We start from the raw sequence: 18187 nt of genomic DNA on the forward strand, positions 1-18187 counted from the left end.
AATTAGAATCTCTGTTTTTTCAGAATTTAGTAGTAGGAAATTACTAGTCATCCAATGTTTTATATCGGCTATGCATTCCGTTAATTTGTGAATTGGTAAGTTTCGTCGGGGCGTGAAGAAATATACAGCTGAGTATCATCGGCATAACAGTGAAAACTAATTCCATGTTCCCTAATGATATCTCCTAATGGTAGCATGTACAGAGTGAACAGCAGCGGTCCTAGTAGTGAGCCTTGTGGTACGCCATACTGAACTTGTGATCGATAAGACATCTCTTCATTTATTGCTACAAACTGATAACGGTCAGTTAAGTATGATTTAAACCATGCTAGTGCAACTCCACTAATGCAAACATAATTTTCGAGTCTATTTAAAAGAATGTTGTGGTCAATAGTATCAAATGCAGCACTAAGATCAAGTAACACTAATAGAGAGATACAACCACGATCGGATGATAAGAGCAAATCATTTGTGACTCTGATGAGAGCTGTCTCGGTACTATGGTACGGTCTGAATCCTGACTGAAAATCCTCGCAGATATCATTTCTTTCTAGAAAGGAACACAGTTGTGAGGATACTGCTTTTTCTAATATCTTAGATAGAAAAGGCAGATTCGAGATCGGCCTGTAATTGACTAATTTTGTATGATCAAGTTGCGGTTTTTTAACAAGCGGTTTTATCATAGCCAGCTTAAAGGTTTTTGGTACGTATCCTAGAGACAAAGACGAATTAATGATAGTAAGAAGAGGATCTATGACCTCTGGAAGCATCTCTTTCAGTAGTTTAGTCGGTATAGGGTCTAACATACATGTTGTCGATTTAGATGATTTAACAAGTTTAGAAAATTCATCCTGTCCTATGGCAATAAATGAATCAAATTTTTCCTCATGGAGACTACAATGCACTGTCTGATGCGATACTGTGGTAGACGGTTGCATAGTTATAATTTTGTCCCTAATATTGTCGATCTTATAAGTGAAGAAGTTCATAAAGTCATTACTGCTGTGTTGCTTGGACACTTCTGAGCTTGAAGCTTTCTTTTTCGTTAGTTTAGCTACTGTTTCAAATAAATACCTAGGATTATGTTTATTTTCTTCTAATAGGGTTGAAAAATAAGCAGATCTAGCAGCTTTTAACCCTCTGGGGACCAGAAACGCGCCCGCGCGTTTTGCTCGTTTTTTTTTTTAGCAATGCAAAATAAACTCAAACTGCTCTGTTAATTTTTATCTTTCATGTTCGTGTTATACATCAATCGATCCTGTTCAGTTTCTATTTTTTTTCTGTATACTCACAATAAAAATAAAGTATTTTGCTTTTTGCCAAATAATGAAAAATTAACATGATGCGAGTTCTTCACTCCCCAGCGAGCAAAAAGTCGTCTAGAACACGTCTAAAAGACGTAATTGTTAGACATCCAGAAGACGTCCTCACAGGAGCCAGAATGAAAGTTTTTTATACGTCTTTTCAGGACATTGTTTAGACGTCAATTAAAGACGTCTAAAAGACGTAATTGTTAGACATCCAGAAGACGTCCTCACAGGAGCCAGAATGAAAGTTTTTTATACGTCTTTTCAGGACATTGTTTAGACGTCAATTAAAGACATGCTATAGACGTAATTGTTAGACATCCAAAAGACATCCTCACAGGAGCCAGAATGAAAGTTTTTTATACGTCTTTTCAGGACATTGTTTAGACGTCAATTAAAGACGTCTAAAATACGTAATTGTTAGACATCCAGAAGACGTCCTCACAGGAGCCAGAATGAAAGTTTTTTATACGTCTTTTCAGGACATTGTTTAGACGTCAATTAAAGACGTCTAAAATACGTAATTTTTAGACATCCAGAAGACGTCCTCACAGGAGCCAGAATGAAAGTTTTTTATACGTCTTTTCAGGACATTGTTTAGACGTCAATTAAAGACGTCTAAAAGACGTAATTGTTAGACATCCAGAAGACGTCCTCACAGGAGCCAGAATGAAAGTTTTTATACGTCTTTTCAGGAGATTGTTCAGACGTCAATTAAAGACGTGCTACAGACGTAATTGTTAGACATCATGCATTCATGACCTCGAGACTAGATTACTGTAATGCTTTATTAGCTGGTTGTCCTGCATCCTCAATAAACAAGCTACAGTTAGTGCAAAATGCAGCCGCTAGAGTTCTTACTAGATCAAGAAAATATGATCATATAACACCGATTCTATCATCTCTGCACTGGTTACCTATTAAGTTCCGTATCAATTACAAAGTACTACTACTGACCTATAAAGCCCTTAATGTTTTAGCTCCTATGTACTTAACGGACCTTCTTTCGCCCTACAATCCACCGCGTTCTCTAAGATCACTAAATTCAAGGCTTCTGGTCATTCCTAGGATATCGAAGTCCACGAAAGGAGGGAGGGCATTCTCGCATTTAGCTCCAAAACTCTGGAATAGCCTTCCCGATACGGTCCGATGCTCTGACTCGCTGACACAGTTTAAAACTAGACTAAAGACGTGTCTCTTTAGTCAAGCATTCACATAATGCTTACCTTTTAGTCCTCTGCTATGCCATACGGAACCGTTTGCCACTGAAACTGCTTAACGCACCAGTGGGGCTCGACAGCCTTATAGACAAACGGGTCGGTCCGTATGGTTGCGGTTGGGTTGCGGAGAGTTTGGGTTGCGGAGAGTTGTGAGATTATGGTTTTCTAACACCTACTCCCGTGTAATGGAAATCATTATGAACATCAGCTATGCTAATTTTTTTCCCATCTGCCTTTCTGCTGTTATCTCGGGACGCTTGTCCCGAGAAAAATGGCGTTCGTAGGCTCCAGTTTGGTATCCTGCCTCTCACGGGGATTTCGGATGCCTCAACGCCTGTGATGAGAAGACCAACGCCTGTGAAGAGACGACTCAACGCCTGCGAAGAGACGACTCAACGCCGGCGATATGTTATCCCCTAAATATTACATGATTAACTAAATGTATTTTTTCCAGGTACTTTCTGATATGCACTTACTGTAAAGCTATGATTGTTAGCCAGAGGAGAACTGGCCCCTGACTAGCCTGGGTTCTCCCAAGGTTTTTTTCTCCATCCAATCTGATGGAGTTTTGGTTCCTTGCCACTGTCGCCTTGCTTTTGGCTTGCTTAGTTGGGGATATTTAATATTCAACAATATTATTGAACTGTGTTGTACTACTTTCATGTTATCACTGTGAAGCTGCTTTGATGCAATCTGTATTGTGAAAAGCGCTATATAAATAAATGTGACTTGACTTGACTTGACATCCAGAAGACGTCCTCATAGGAGCCAGAATGAATGTTTTTATACGTCTTTTCAGGACATTGTTTAGACGTCAATTAAAGACGTTTAGACGTCAATTAAAGACGTGCTACAGACATAATTGTTAAGACATCTAAAGGCAGCCAGAATAAAAGTTGTATTAGACACATTTTCTGTAGTAGAAATGTCAAAGACTGTTCAAGACCCATACTGACATGGTAATCCCATCTGTGCATATTTGCAAGGATCCTACTTTAAAAAATGTTTACTTCAAAACAGTGTCAGTGAGTTAGTTTTCACTGAGAAAACCCCAATTACTCATTGTTAATGGTTGTTGTGTCATGAAATTGCAGACACACAGACCTAAATTAGATTTTAAAGAATATTGATAATATTGAATATTAAATTGAATAACTGTGTAGTCTATATACTAGTCTTGCATTTTTATATCTTATCAATATAATTGTAATAAACTGCTTACCATTTTCCTGTAAACCAAACTGATCACTCCAAGAAATCAATTATTTAAATCTCAAAATATATTTTTATTACCAATTTTACACAAACTTAAAACCAGAACAGTAAAGTATAAATTAACACGATAACATAATAAAACTTAAAAGCCAGAACAGTAAAGTTTAAGGGTGTCACGATTTTGATTTTAAATCGAAATCGATCGAAATTAATTCACAATCTCGAACATCGAATTAAAAAATGGAATCGTCGATGCTGCCACGTCCGGTCGAAAAAAACGAAAAAACCAAGCCGAAACCAAGCCAAACCAAGCCGAAAAAACACGCGTGTTGAAGTGCTGGAAGTTTTTGGGATTTCCAGTGAGTTATGTTGACAACGTTCGCGCTTCAAAAAAGCCACAGTTTGCAGACATCCCAAGTTTCCCGCATATTGATAGCAGCTCCCTGATGCCTGCAAATTAATTAAAACTCCCGGAATCTAGAGTGAGCGAGCATGAGAGACAGAAAAAACTGTGCTCCAAACCGTATAGCGCGCCCACGGCAGAGAGGGAGAGAGCGAGAGACCTTGCGTGTGTGCCTCATGAAGCGCATGTAAGACAGAGAGCATCCTGATTGGCCGGTTTCGGCTTTAAAAAAATAAATGTAAAAATCAAGAATCGAATCGAACCGTGACCTTAGAATCGAAAATGTAATCGAATCGAGGATTTGGAGAATCGTGACACCCCTAGTAAAGTTATAAATAAAATAAACAATTAACAAAATGTGGCTGCTATAAGGTCCACAATAGGCACAATAAGGCTATTCATTTATAGCCACCACCAAACAGGCATGTTTCAGATGATGAGATGCAGCAGACTTTATTTGGGCCTCTGTAGCAGCTGGGTCCCATTTCATGACAGCAGCTACAATCAAAGCAAAAAAATCCACATGTAAAATAAATAAATACAAATGCCACTGTTGTGGTTTAGCTTGCAGCAGAGATGCATAGTATACATAGATGAAAATTCGAGTACTCGAATCAATTAAATGAAATCGTTATTAAATCACAAATCAAGTCAAATTACATCGAGCCTGATATTAAGCATTCCACACACACATATATATATTAGGGCTGTAGTCAACCAAAGAAATCCTTAGTCGACCAAAGTCCTGTCCTGCGCAACGATCAGTCGACTGAAATAAATAAATACATTAAAAAAACGCGATGTTTTGCATTTTGATTGAACATTTATTAAACAATTGTCATAGAGCATTTATAAAACAACAACGAAAAAACATCAATAATACATAAAACTATAATAATAATAATAATACAATTCTTTGAAAATTAAGTGATTTTTTTTTAACTGCAAAGTGAGGAGCTCTGTCCTAGGTCTATAGTGACAGTCACAATCGCGCACCTGACCACACCACACACTACAAAAAATTTAACTTTTAGCAGCCAAATAATGAAAAATCCTAACAAAACAAAAGCTCTCGTTTATACAGGCTGTATATTCTTCTTTACTTTCGAAGCTATGGGTTAACTTTTGTCCAGCCAATCTAGGCGTTTTAAAACAAACACACACAAAAAACAAATAGCCTAAAAAACAATCCTAATAATAATTGTCTGTATTAGGAAGGCATATAGTTTTATTTTCGTTTTGTTACATTATTTAGGCTATTTTCAAACGTGTCAAGTGTACAAATAAAAACATAAGAAAACACAATCTATTGAGTCAGCATAATAAAGCCGTTAAAGGGCCTGCTCACATATTGCGCCTTTTGTGTGCTCAAGTTCGTTATTTCAAATGTAGGCCCATGGTATGTGCGCTCATAATGGAAGCTCGTTTTTTTCCAAGCGCGTCCGCGCCGCAGCAGCAGCGCAGCCAGCCACAGGTGCGGTTCCCGAGTGCTCTACGTGTGTGCGCAAAACTGTCGCGCTGTTACAAAATAGCCTAAATTACAGCATTTAAAGTTGGGGATAAAACATAGGCTAATTAATACAGTAATATATAACTGCTTATAAAGGAATAAATATCAAGGAGTAAATCAATGAAAATTTATTTCTATTGGTAAAAAAAAAAAATGCAACTGGTCGACCAATGAGAATGTCAGTCGACCAAGACGGCATCGACCGATTAGTCGACTAAACGACTAAAAGTTGACAGCCCTAATATATATATATATTTATACTACAGGGCTGTTGAATGCTTGATTCTGAATGGTTGAGAACGTTCTAAGGTGTGCAATTATTTTCAGGGAAACGCACGGCTAAAGTAGTTCCAGGCAGGTTTGACCGCATTACAGTTCCATATCACTGCGCATAGTTAACTGTCATAACGGAAATAGGATACAATTCATAACAAGAAAAAACATGCAGCCCATGCGCTTGATCTGCCATTTTCGATGTCTAACTTCACAATCAATGGACACATGCAGTTTAATTTGAATTAAAAAAAAGTATATAGTCCTATCTATAATCAATCAGGGTATCTGCACACTTTTTAAAGTCAAATTTAAGGCTTTTTAAGACCTTTTTAAGACCTGAAGAAATCAAAATTAATACCTTACATTAGGGGTGCGCAATATTGAAAAAAAAATGTCTCAATATTTTCAAAGTTTTGTTGATGATAATTAGATGATATTTTACTGATTGTGTTTGTGTACTGGTACCATGGCTGGTTTAGGCCTGTTGTTGACAGCTGACTCACGAAGATATTCATATTTTTCATATTCTATGCAGTGGTCAGTTCACAGCAGTGAAAGGAATTAACATTTTTTTATTAAAGGGCAATATTTGCAACCTTAAATTGAGTTCCAGGGGCATTTTCACCCATATATGGACTTTTTTTTTTTTTTACTTAGAGGTATGCATCACCTTTTATGTCAAATTCTAACATTCAAATTAAATTATATTAGAATAATAACACAATACCACTGTTACCAGTTATATTAAATCATTAAATCAAAATCCATCTTTGCAGTGCAGAGGAGACACAGAAGCAGCATCAGAACTGGCATTAATATATTTATACTCCATTTACAATTGCATAAATAAAGCTATGATATATTCAATTCTTTCAATTCTTAATTCAATATTTAAATATGAACTGATTTCTAATTGTAACATTTTAATTACAGGGTTCTTTAAATGTGAAACTAAACCCGCCAGTAGGTGGCGGCAAGTCACTGTCTCAGGGAGTCATTCATTCAAACGATTTGTTCAAACGGCTGATTCATTCAGGAACTGCAAGTGATTGTTCATTGAATCGTTAAAATGATTCGTTCAAAACGCGGATTTCAGTCAGAAATCATCGCTGTCTTTTGCATTGAGACTCTGCTACGGTTTCATTTTGAAATTTTCGTCAGCGAAATAAAGGGAAAACAAACAATATTGACAATATTGTTTATAGACCATTTCAAGGACGTAAACAATAACAAATGCGTTGGAACGCTACTGCGCATGTCTGGCCCTGAAGCACTTCCGGTGTCTCCATTTTTAAACCACGGAGCTGTCAAAACAAAATGACTAGCGCATACTTTTTAAGTCTAGCTAAACCAGAACAGTTAAGATATTTAAAAAAAAATTCAAATAGACGATAGCGTGGAATTACCGGATCCTTTAAATCAGACGCTGAGGCGACAACTATTCACTCAGAACGTAAAACATTTACCTGAAGTGTCGTATCCAGACGTGTACCATTATCTGGTTGAGACCGAGTGTGTATACACTAGAGAAGCGGTCAAGGCATATCGTAGCCTAGATGCTTACAACTATTTCCTTAGTGGAAAAGTTGGAAACATTTGTTCCTACAATGTGGACGACATTTGTCTTGTATTTGGCGAAGTTGGAGCAAGTCAGACATTGTCAAAAACGTACTCTGCGTGGTTCGTTGCTAAGGTGACCGGGGAGGTTATTAGTGGGCATTGCACTTGCATGGCTGGGTAAATATGTCTATTCAAATAATAAATCACATTGCTAATCCTCTAGTAAACGAATTGTTGTATTATATTATTACCTATTGCATAGCCTAATTAATTATTTCATACGTTTGGAAATATTTGTGGTTAGGTTAGGTGAAGTGTGTAGCCATGTTGCTGCCATCCTGGTTGCTGTGGAACAGTGTGTTAGAGAAGGTTTGAATGCTCCATCTGTGACATCTGAGCCCTGCATGTGGTCACGAATAAACAAGAAGGTGCATGCAATTCAATTCTGGCTAACGTGTTTTTGTTGTTGTTCTTGGTCTAATTCATATTAAATTAAAAATTCTAATCACATCCCTTATGAAAATGAACTATGGTTTTACTGCAAATAGAAAACATGGTTATTGTAGTTAAACCATGGTAACCACAAAATGAACCATAGTTTTGCAACACTAACCATAGTTTAACCATGGCATTTATAATAAAACTGTGGTTATACAAATGAATATCAAAAAACGAAACAAAAACATAGTTACTAGACTTCTTTTTCACTTGGTTAATAACCATAGTTAATTTTCATAAGGGGTGTGTTGCTGCTTTTATATAAAAGTAGATACTCGCAGTAAATGTATAATCCTACTTTGTTTTAGATTGATCCAAAACCAGTAGCAGACATAGACTTTTCCAAGCCTGTCAGACAAAGAGCAATTCAGAGTAGGGAGCCCATCTTACACAGTGTAGTCACACCGGTCTCACCAAGCATGCTTTTTAAGTCATTGAAGGTAAGGAATTTGCAGAAACCTGATGACAATATATGCAAAACACATGTTCCTATATGGTTTGCATGGATATAGTCACATACATGAATACATATATGGATATAGTCACCATACAAGTATCTAACTATATCTGTGAAATAAATAAATAAATACCGTAAGAACACATTTCATGTTTTTCCATACACATACAGTATATATGAGTGCATTTGTATAGATTGAATCGTCAAATAAGAACTTTTTAAGGACAAACCAGGTCATAGAAAAGTAGTTTTTATAAGCTACTAGATTGTTAATATTGTGTTACTCATTTGTTCCTGTGTAGGTATTCATTAACGAAGGAACCATATTCTAAAAAGTGTTATCAAATAATGTAAACCAATTGCAATACAGATATGCAAATACCGTCCTCAACATATACATTCACTCTTTTATGTTTTTTTTTGGAAATTATCTGTATTGAGAGATGTGCTACACAAATAAATTTGACTATGACTTAATGTGATTCTGATTTCAGAATGAAATCCCAGACTGTGCACTGTTTACCACTATAACTGTAGGTAGTGATACAGACACTGCATCTGAGGGAGCAACATGACATCATGACTTTGCGTAAACATACACGCCACTTTCAATTCAAGTGGCGTGTTATCTATACGCATTTTGAGCTATCCGCGTGTATGTCCACGCCGAAATCTTTTGCGTGTATGTCTACGCCATTAAACGTCCGAGTGATTCCGCGTGTATGTGTACGCCGTTAAATGTCCGAGCGAAACGAAGCAAAATCTATATTCTACATCTGTGGAGCGATATTTCTTTTCCTAGGATGGTAGGAGAAGACTCATAAATGGTATTAACCCCAGTGACGGGTAGGTTTAGGGACGGGGTTGGGGTAGGTCATATATTTATATGTACATAATACAGTAATATAACGTTAAGTCAAAGGCGTTGATAAACACGCTGAAAAGCGATTATGCGTGTTGATAGCACGCCAAAAATGGAAATACGAATTGGCGTGTCATACATACGCCATTTCATGAGATCAGTCTGGAGGGAGAGCAGGAGAACACAGACAGGGTTGATGTTCTGACTACAGCTGAGGCAGATTCTAGGGAGGAATCACACACAGCAGTTCCGGGTGACGCACCTTGTACCGACAGCACTGTAGATGCAACAAACTTGCCAAAGCCCCTCACACAGTTTTTTGATGAGAAGCACAGTTTATTGTCACAAGATGAACTACAAAATGAGCTAGATAAAATCATGCAAACCATCCCTACTTACTTTAATGAACTGAATTGTAAGCACCTCCAAGAAAATACACTGGGGCAGTCCTCTTGTGAACAGTGGTTTGAGCAGAGACAGGGCAGAATCACCGCTAGCCACTTTAATGAAGTGTTAAGAAGCAAGACAAGTCAAGCTAGCGTGACATCTAAAATCATGGGCTACACATCCAGCAGAAATGTACCAGCCTTAGCTTGGGGAAAGAATAATGAAAAACTAGCTAGAGAAGCATTTACTTCAAACCAGATGACTTGTCATGACAGCTTGATAGTAGAAGAAATAGGGTTAGTAGTAAATCCAAAGTTTCCTCATTTAGGAGCCAGCCCAGATGGAATAGTCCATTGCAAGTGCTGCCCACGTGCAACACTTGAAATAAAATGCCCCTTTAAGTATGCAAATATGTCCATAACTGATGCGATCAAGAACAAAGATTTCTGTCTGGGAAAAAACTTTGAGCTTAAACATAACCATGCATACTATGCACAAGTTCAGGGGCAAATGGCAGTGTGTGAACTGGAAACATCTTTCTTTGTCATTTGGACAAAAGAGGACTGCCACATTCAGAAAGTAGAGTTCTCTAAAGAGTACTGGGCTCAGATCAGAACAAAACTGGACCTCTTCTACAGACAGCACATTCTCACAGAAATTTGCACAAACAGACTGATGAAACAATTTCTGATCGCAGAGACTTCCTGTTTGTGTAAAAGGAGGTCTAAAACATGTGTCACGCAGTGCTCTGTCTGTCACAAGGTGTTTCATCTGAGATGTGTAGGCTTAAAAAGGCACCCTGGTGAGCAATGGTTTTGTTCTGTGTGTTCACCATAATCTAAATAAATGTGAATCCATACACAACCTTCCAAGTAATTTGTTAGAATTGTTATTTTAATAATTGTAATACATTCAATCAATTGCAGGACAACAAATATTCTCATTAACAAAAAAATGTTTAATAATTGTAGATAGTAGAAAAAATAATAATATTTAAAGACCAAACATAAATCCAATAGAAATCTATATACAACAGATATACATAATTCTGTACACAATCATTTAATAACAAAATAAAAGGTTTTCAACCACTTGTATTTGAATTGTCTCATGTATTTTTTTTTACCGAATTAATGATTTGTCCAAATTAGATAATGCAGAACAAACCAAAAGAATTTTATCTACAGTTGCCACTGTGTCTTTTGATCTTCGCTTCACCAAGTTTATGGGGAGTGTTTGTCTTAAAATGCAGTACTTTTTAATTCGACCAATAGCTCTTTCCACGTGAATCCTCAACCTTGACATTTGACGTGACACAGACACTTCTTGTCCTGAAAGCTGCGTCTTTCCACGGGTTGAAGCTGGTATGAGTAGCTGGACTCCTTTCGCAGCAAAATACTCAGGGAAACTGAACCCTCTGTCAGCCATGACAATGTCTCCCTCTTCCAAAAGATCAATTAAACCAGATGATTTTGTGATTGTTTTGTCACTGGCTCTACCACCCCAAGACTGGGAAAGGAATGTGATTGACCCTGTTGGACTGATGCCAACCAGGAATTTGATGGTGTTGTGGGACTTATAGTTGGAGTATGTCATTGTTCTTGCACTGAGAGATGTTGGTCGGTCAATAAAAATCTCGCTGCAGTCTATGATACACCTCACTGAATTGAACGGGGGGCTTTTGAACAGGGCAGGAAGATTTTTTTTAATCTCTTCCCTAGAAGGCCAATGAATTAGAGAGCTGAAACGCTGTGTCATCACATTCAACCAGTCGTGAAATATTGCAGAGATTGTTGCACAACTGCAATGAAACCTGAAGGCAAGATCTTTATGAGTGAGGCCAAGTCTCAGTTTCATTAATACCAAGTAAAACTGGAGAGGTGTTGGAGGACTCTGTGTTCTCGGACTCCAAGCAGTGGTGAGATATGTCAAAAGGGCAAAAAACACTTTGGATGAGCGAAGGCCAGTGTAGAAGTGAATGATTTGATCATCGTTTAAATCCACATCAGATTTCAGTTGTTTCCTCTCACAGGTGAGAGTTTGTACCTTTGAATCTAGGCTTCTCACTTGCTCTTTGTAAGATGTGTTCAGTTTCTGCATATCTTCAATATCACTCATAGTGAGATCTGTTCCAACACACATATCATTGAAGGACTTAACTTGTGTTACATCTATGTCCATGTCCTGCACTTCCTCAGTAGGCTGAACTCCAATGCTCATCTCAGAGACCTCTGATGCTCGTCTCAGAGACCTCTGATATCGGTCCATTTTTCTGGAGGTGTCAGGCCTGTGAGGAAGCTTTGATGGTATGTAATCTGGATTTAGAGGATCATCTGATGGCTTTCCTAAAGACACAAGTAGAAAAACATTATTGGGACAGGTTATATATTTTGTACATCACTGGTTAAGGATAGATAAAGACCATGAGCACTTTTAATGTAATCATCAATAAACTAGCTAGCTAGCTATCAGTATGACCACTGCATACTGCACTGTAACACTTTAAAAAGGGTCTTGTATTCGTAATATTTTAGGTATCATGAACAAACAATTAACATTTTACAGCAAGTCTAATAACGTTACATGCAAAATTGTTCACAAGTTCATAATGTACAGCTTTGTTAGTGCCCTATGGCAAAATCGGGTTAAAGCTTTAAAACACAATAATTAAAAACATATTTGTAATAAAAGTGTATTACTTTAATACTTAATATAAGATGATTTGACTGCTTTTATTGCTCTCTTCATTTATAAGTCGCTTTGGATAAAAGCATCTGCTAATGATTAAATGTAAATGTTTAAATTAACCAGGTTAATGAGCAATGAAAAAATAACCATACTGTTATTGTTTAATGCATTAGTGCATGTTGGAATTAACATTAAACAAGCTTAATAAGTGATGAAAAATTATGTTTATCGTTATATTTTGTGAAATAACGCAGTTAGCTAATGTTACACAATAAAACATTATTGTAAAGTGTTATACACTGCTGTCAGCTGAATGGATAGCTATAGATAACTAATGTACGGCTAACGTTACTTTACTAATTATAGCCATAGACAGTATATAGCCCACAGAACATTTAGAAATGAAACGGAAATAAAAATCTGGCTTTTTCACTGCAAACGTATCAAAACGCTAACGTTAGCTATTTAACGTTACATGCTATCTACGTTACATATGAAAACAATGACGGAGCCAAACTGCTAGCTCAATAATTATTCACCATAGTTAAATAGTTAACGTATAGAAATACAAATTATTTAGTGACACAAATGCCGTTTAAGTTACTTACCAGAGATAAAATGTGTGCTGCATATCCTAGAGTTGCTAGTTGGTATCCAGCCTTCTCTCTTCACTGCCGCAATCCAGGCGTCACGGTGGTTTTTGGTTTTCGGAAATCTAAACGCTTTGATTTCCGAAAGCAAGTTAGTTCCGGGCCTGAGAGAACAGCCAACAACCGAACAGCACGCCCCTAATTTAAATTTTGACATGTTTTATCAAATGAAAAAGAAAAAAATCGAACAATTGCCATAAAAAACGCCTCCCGTCTGTTGTTTTGAATGTGCGCGGTAACTAACCGGAAACGTCTGAGGGCCAAACACGTCACTTCCTTCCATCTACAAATAGCCGTTGAAATGGTCTATAAAATGTAACAATGTTAATTTAACTGTTATATAAAATAAATATCATATTTGCTATTGTGCACGAGAAAACAGCCCTCTTGCTGATGTAATATTGTATGATAACAACATATGATATATAAAATACAAAAACTTTATACGTCTATTAGGGAACATACCTATAACTGCACTGACACATCACGCAGTGAAAGCAAGCATGAGAGACAAATGCGATGTCAGCTCGCAGTGCGCCCTCGTACATAGTTAACGTTAAAGTAAAACAATGATTACAATATCATAATAGACAATACACATCGCACACCACTACGCACATAAAGAATGAACTTACAATTGAACTGAAATTAACCAGCTTTCTTCTCCTCTCCTGCTGTTTCGCGTGCAGGAGACAGACGTAATGCTGGCGCGAATGTGACGCGAAATGTCACGTGAACGAGCAAATCCACAAAGAACGAATAGTAAATAAAAAAGTACGCTAATTAGATAGTTTTAATTTGGAAAACATTTAGATATGTCTAACTCAAATTGCCATTGAAAATTTAAGACCTTTCATAAGTCAAAATAAGACTTTTTAAGACTTTTTAAGGCCATAAATTTTTAAAATCTAATTTAAGACTTTTTAAGACTTTTTAAGGACCCGCGGATACCCTGTCAATAGAAAATTAAACTGAATATATAAATAAATTGATAGTCCTGCTGCTGCATGGGTTTTCGTAATTATTCCAGATAATATACAAATTAATAATTATTGATAGGCCTACTTATTAAAAGGGCTTTGTGTTTATTTTATTAGGCTAGTCTACTGTCAATAATAGAAAAAAAAGAATGAACGAATTAAAACGAATTGAATTAATAAATAAATAATAATATTGACGCACATGCTTTTCTGTCTTATTATTTGCAACATCTCTCTATCTCTAATAACTGCATTAATAACTAGGCCACATAAAGCGGGGACACACTTATTGTAAGGCCGGTTATGAATGTAATTTGATACTTATGACTGATCATGCCCAAACGCGCGTTCAGTCTGTGTTCACAGTCGGTGTTTGAACCTGAACCTGCTGCAGTCGATGGAAACAGTCAGTCTTCGGATGTTTCAGCAAGTCGTAAGTGTGTCCCCATCATTAGTCTGCTGTCTGTGGCTCAGACCTCCGTTACTAACTCTAAAATGACGTTTTGGAATTAGCAACGGAGGCATGGGATTAGATGCGTAAGAAATTAGTCCTTCATACAAGAGCGTTTTAATGACAAAAACTTGACAAACGTCTAGAATTACATCATCTGAACAATGTTTCGAGGTGTGGTAACTGTAGTATAAGCGGAATAATTGACTCCGGGCCGTTGAATTATTAGAAAAATAATGCACACCCGAGGTGTAACGGCCACTCCGCTTCGCGTCGTGACCGCATTACCACCTCGGGTGTGCATTATTTTTCTAATAATTCAACGGCCCGTCGTCAATTATTCCTTACATATATTTACACTAGTGCTGGGCCGTTATCGGCGTTAACGTGCTGCGTTAACGTGAGACTCTTATCGGGCGATAAAAAAAATATCGCCGTTAATCAAAGTTGGGTTGGGATCATAAATAGCTTTTTCGAATATCGTTATATTTTCGCGCAATTCTAATGTGTAGTATGACGCCGCGCCTACTGTCACAGATCGCGCAGTAGGGTATTTTCCTGTCAGGGACACAAGGTGTACTTTTACTTTGTTACGTTGGGCGACGTCCTCTCGTTACTTTATTTTAATGCAATACGTTGTTAAATGAGTTTATTCCAAGCGCGCTGTGTCCTTGTATGGGCATGAGCGATGCTCATTTACAAATGAATCACTCTTTTGAGTCGATTCTGTTCAAAGACTTCATCAAACAAGTTGTCAGATGATCTGTCTAAATCGGTTCGCGAATCAGTTGATCTGTTCAGTTCCTCGTGCACTGAATCGTCTGAAGCGCTTTCAATTCACACTCGGAGTCGAAACAGGAAGATTTAAGAGCATCAAGAGCGTTGGATGAAGTGGCCGATCTACAGTCTAGTCTAGTGAATGCAAATCTGCAAATGCATCATATTTTTGCCAGCGATGAAGATCTTTATTAGTTGAACATCTTCGTAAGCTGTCTGTGAATGAATGATTCCACAGGACGATACATTCGATTTCATTTCATTCAAGGTAATACATTGTGTGTGTATTGCGCGTGTATTGCGCAGTGGCATAATCACACGAATAGTTTACATTGATTGAAACTAATTTGTTTTAAAATGAGGCTATTGCAGTAACAAGGCAGGTTCACATAAAATTCTTATGACATATGACATTATTTTTTGATCTAACGAGCATTGGCGGTGCAAAAACGGACTGTCGTGCGTATTGTTTTTTTTCTTCTTCCAATTAGCCTACTATGTTAAAAAAAAGGACGAAAACATGTTACTTGTTCAATTAATAAACAGTTTGTTTGATGACAAATCGCTAAAGATGAAATTGGCCTCCCTTTCTGTCATTGCGGTTTTTTTTTTTTGTTTTTTTTTTATTACGATATTCGACTTTTGCTCCTCGATTGTCGAATGGCATTTTTGGCAGAAATGCACATCCCTACGCGAGGCAAACTATTCTCAAAGACTTACTTTTAGTCATTATTTGGGTAGCACACATATTCTGAATGCCTTCGGGAGAATTCAAATGAGCCATTTTAATCTAGATTAATTTCAATATTAATCTAGATTAATCTAGATTAAAAAAAATAATCTATGCCCACCTAATTTACACACACACACTTTTTTTTATTACCATAATATGAAGCTTACCTTTTATTGCTGAAAACTATTTCTTGTCTTCAATTCTAATTTCATCTTTTTTGCCCTTCCCCTTCATATTGAATAGGGTCATCAGCTTATTGGTGAAGAGCCTAATCCAATCCAAGACAAAAATAACATGCAATTATTACACACACACGCACTTAACTTTTTTCTGCAGGAATTCAAAATAAATTACAAAAAACAAAGTGATTTTGATAGAGAGCATTGGCATTATGCACAGCCATACTATTTTTACCTTCCACTGAAAACGACAATATAACCATACAGATCTCTACATACATCAGACCTCTTGCTTGGCTGAGATGGACATCGGGCTGCATAAATTAGCCAGCGTCAGCCTTAGGCTGGCTACACACTGGCTGCGTCGCATGAGCCTGGCGTTTCTGTTGTGTGGCTGTGGCGTTTTCTATGTCTTTGCACACCAGAAACGTGTCTGATGCTGCGCTGCTGCTGCTAGACTTGTCTTTCCAATTGATTTACTGCACTCAAGCAGTAGTACACTTCATGTTAAACAAATACTGATTTGATTTGAAGACAACTTTGGAAGTATTGACGGCAAAATAGGCTACAGAATATTTTGTTCTGTATTGACAGGTGCAATTACATTTATATCTCCATTTAGGTCAAAACCTAGAGACTTTCAAACATTAATATGTCATCGCGTGAAAAATAAGTGTCGGTTCTATTTCTAGCATGTACGCGTTTTCGGCGCGGCATTCTGGGATTGCAGAAAAACGTGGTTTATTGGCACTTCTCTTAACTAATCACAATCGTCTTGGGCGTCGCTAAGCATGAGGCAAAGCCATGGTGCAGCTGCAAAATAGCCTCGGGAAGGAATTTCTTTTGGTGGAACGTGCACGTTCAAAAGTTGTTTTAGTCGTGCGACAGATAGTCTAGCTAGCTGTCTGGATTTACCCTGCAGAGATCTGAGGAGCAGTTTACATAAATCGACCGGAGCTTAAAGGGATAGTTCACCCCAAAATGTAAACTCTGTCAGTAATTACTCTCCCTCATGTTGTTCCAACCCTGTAAGACTTTCGTTCATCTTCGGAACACAAATTAAGATATTTTTGAATAAATCTGAGAGCTGTCTCACTCCTCCATAGGCTTCTAAGGGATTGAAATATAAATATAATAGTCCGAGTGACTACAGTGGCTCAACCTTAAGTTTATCAAGCGACGAGAATACTTTTTGTGCGCAAAAAACAAACAAAAATAACGACTTTATTTAAGTGTTAAATAAACACACACACACACACAAAACCACGCAACGTGCAGCAACGCAGATTTGGAAAAATATTCATAAAATACATCAAATATACATAAAATTAGGGGAGAATAATACAAATGATGATCAAAATGAGCATCTATTTGCAAGACAAGATTAAAAGACTATGATTCAATAGGCCTGCCTACTGTATGTAGAAAACAAAGTATACAACACGACTATCCATTCTAAAACACCTATTTGATGTATTCAGATGAAAATTTACACAAGCGATTCTTCAGAGCCCCAAGCTGGAATTGTAAAAAATGTAATATTACACCCATGTGTCAGTTACGGTTAATATAATCATAAGGTCATGATTTCATCCTTAGATGAAGAAATCAACTAATTTTGGTGTTAAGCTGAGAGGGTAGTGGTCTGTTGCTCTTTGACTTAGGGCTGGGCGATAAAACGATAACGATAATTATCGCGATATAATTTTTCTCGATAAAACGATATCAAGAGGTCGATAAATGTTCGATAATGTTTATGCGCCAAAAGCGTAACAAAACTCATTTGAACCGCGCGCGCCTCACGGACCGTTTATCCGCTCGGCTCAAAGTCCAAACGGCAGCTCGAGCTCACTAGAGCAGACGCGTTTCGTCTCGCTCACGAGATCCAGTGAGAAGCGCTTGAATTCAGCGAAGAACACAAATGACTCGGTGATTTATGATTTAAACCAGTTTAAAGGCAGATGATAGCGCTGACAAACAGGAGAAACACTGTTCGCAACGATACAGACAATCTGAATTGATACTGAATCCATT

The 18187-nt window shown here is 37.3% G+C and overlaps 1 protein-coding gene and 1 long non-coding RNA gene across 2 annotated transcripts in view; one reads left to right on the forward strand and one right to left on the reverse strand.

The window, feature by feature from the left end:
- The window catches only part of LOC130081996 (uncharacterized), a 58506-nt gene extending 55236 nt beyond the window's left edge, over window positions 1-3270 (forward strand). The window contains exon 2 of the long non-coding RNA XR_008806732.1: window positions 3066-3270. This is a non-coding gene — a long non-coding RNA (uncharacterized LOC130081996). The remainder of the gene's footprint in view (window positions 1-3065) is intronic.
- Window positions 3271-10808: 7538 nt separating this feature from the next.
- Window positions 10809-13196, reverse strand: LOC130081820 (uncharacterized). The gene is made up of 2 exons (XM_056246517.1): window positions 12992-13196; window positions 10809-12040 (listed from the first exon to the last, which is right to left on the reverse strand). Exons 1-2 carry the CDS (start codon window positions 13188-13190, stop codon window positions 10818-10820), a joined length of 1422 nt encoding a protein of 473 aa, XP_056102492.1. The 5' UTR covers window positions 13191-13196; the 3' UTR covers window positions 10809-10817.
- Window positions 13197-18187: the final 4991 nt, after the last annotated feature.

The sequence above is a fragment of the Rhinichthys klamathensis genome, unplaced genomic scaffold (assembly GCF_029890125.1).
Source record: "Rhinichthys klamathensis goyatoka isolate OS25496 unplaced genomic scaffold, OSU_Roscu_1.1 h1tg000040l_1, whole genome shotgun sequence".
Lineage (NCBI taxonomy): Eukaryota > Metazoa > Chordata > Actinopteri > Cypriniformes > Leuciscidae > Rhinichthys > Rhinichthys klamathensis.

Excerpts from the sequence above, each read along its gene's own strand:
- LOC130081820 (XM_056246517.1), bottom strand. The coding sequence starts at position 13,190 with ATGTCAAAATTTAAATTAGGGGCGTGCTGTTCGGTTGTTGGCTGTTCT. Across the intron at positions 12,041-12,991 it reads CAGCACACATTTTATCTCTG|GAAAGCCATCAGATGATCCT; the intron begins GTAAGTAACTTA and ends TTGTGTCTTTAG.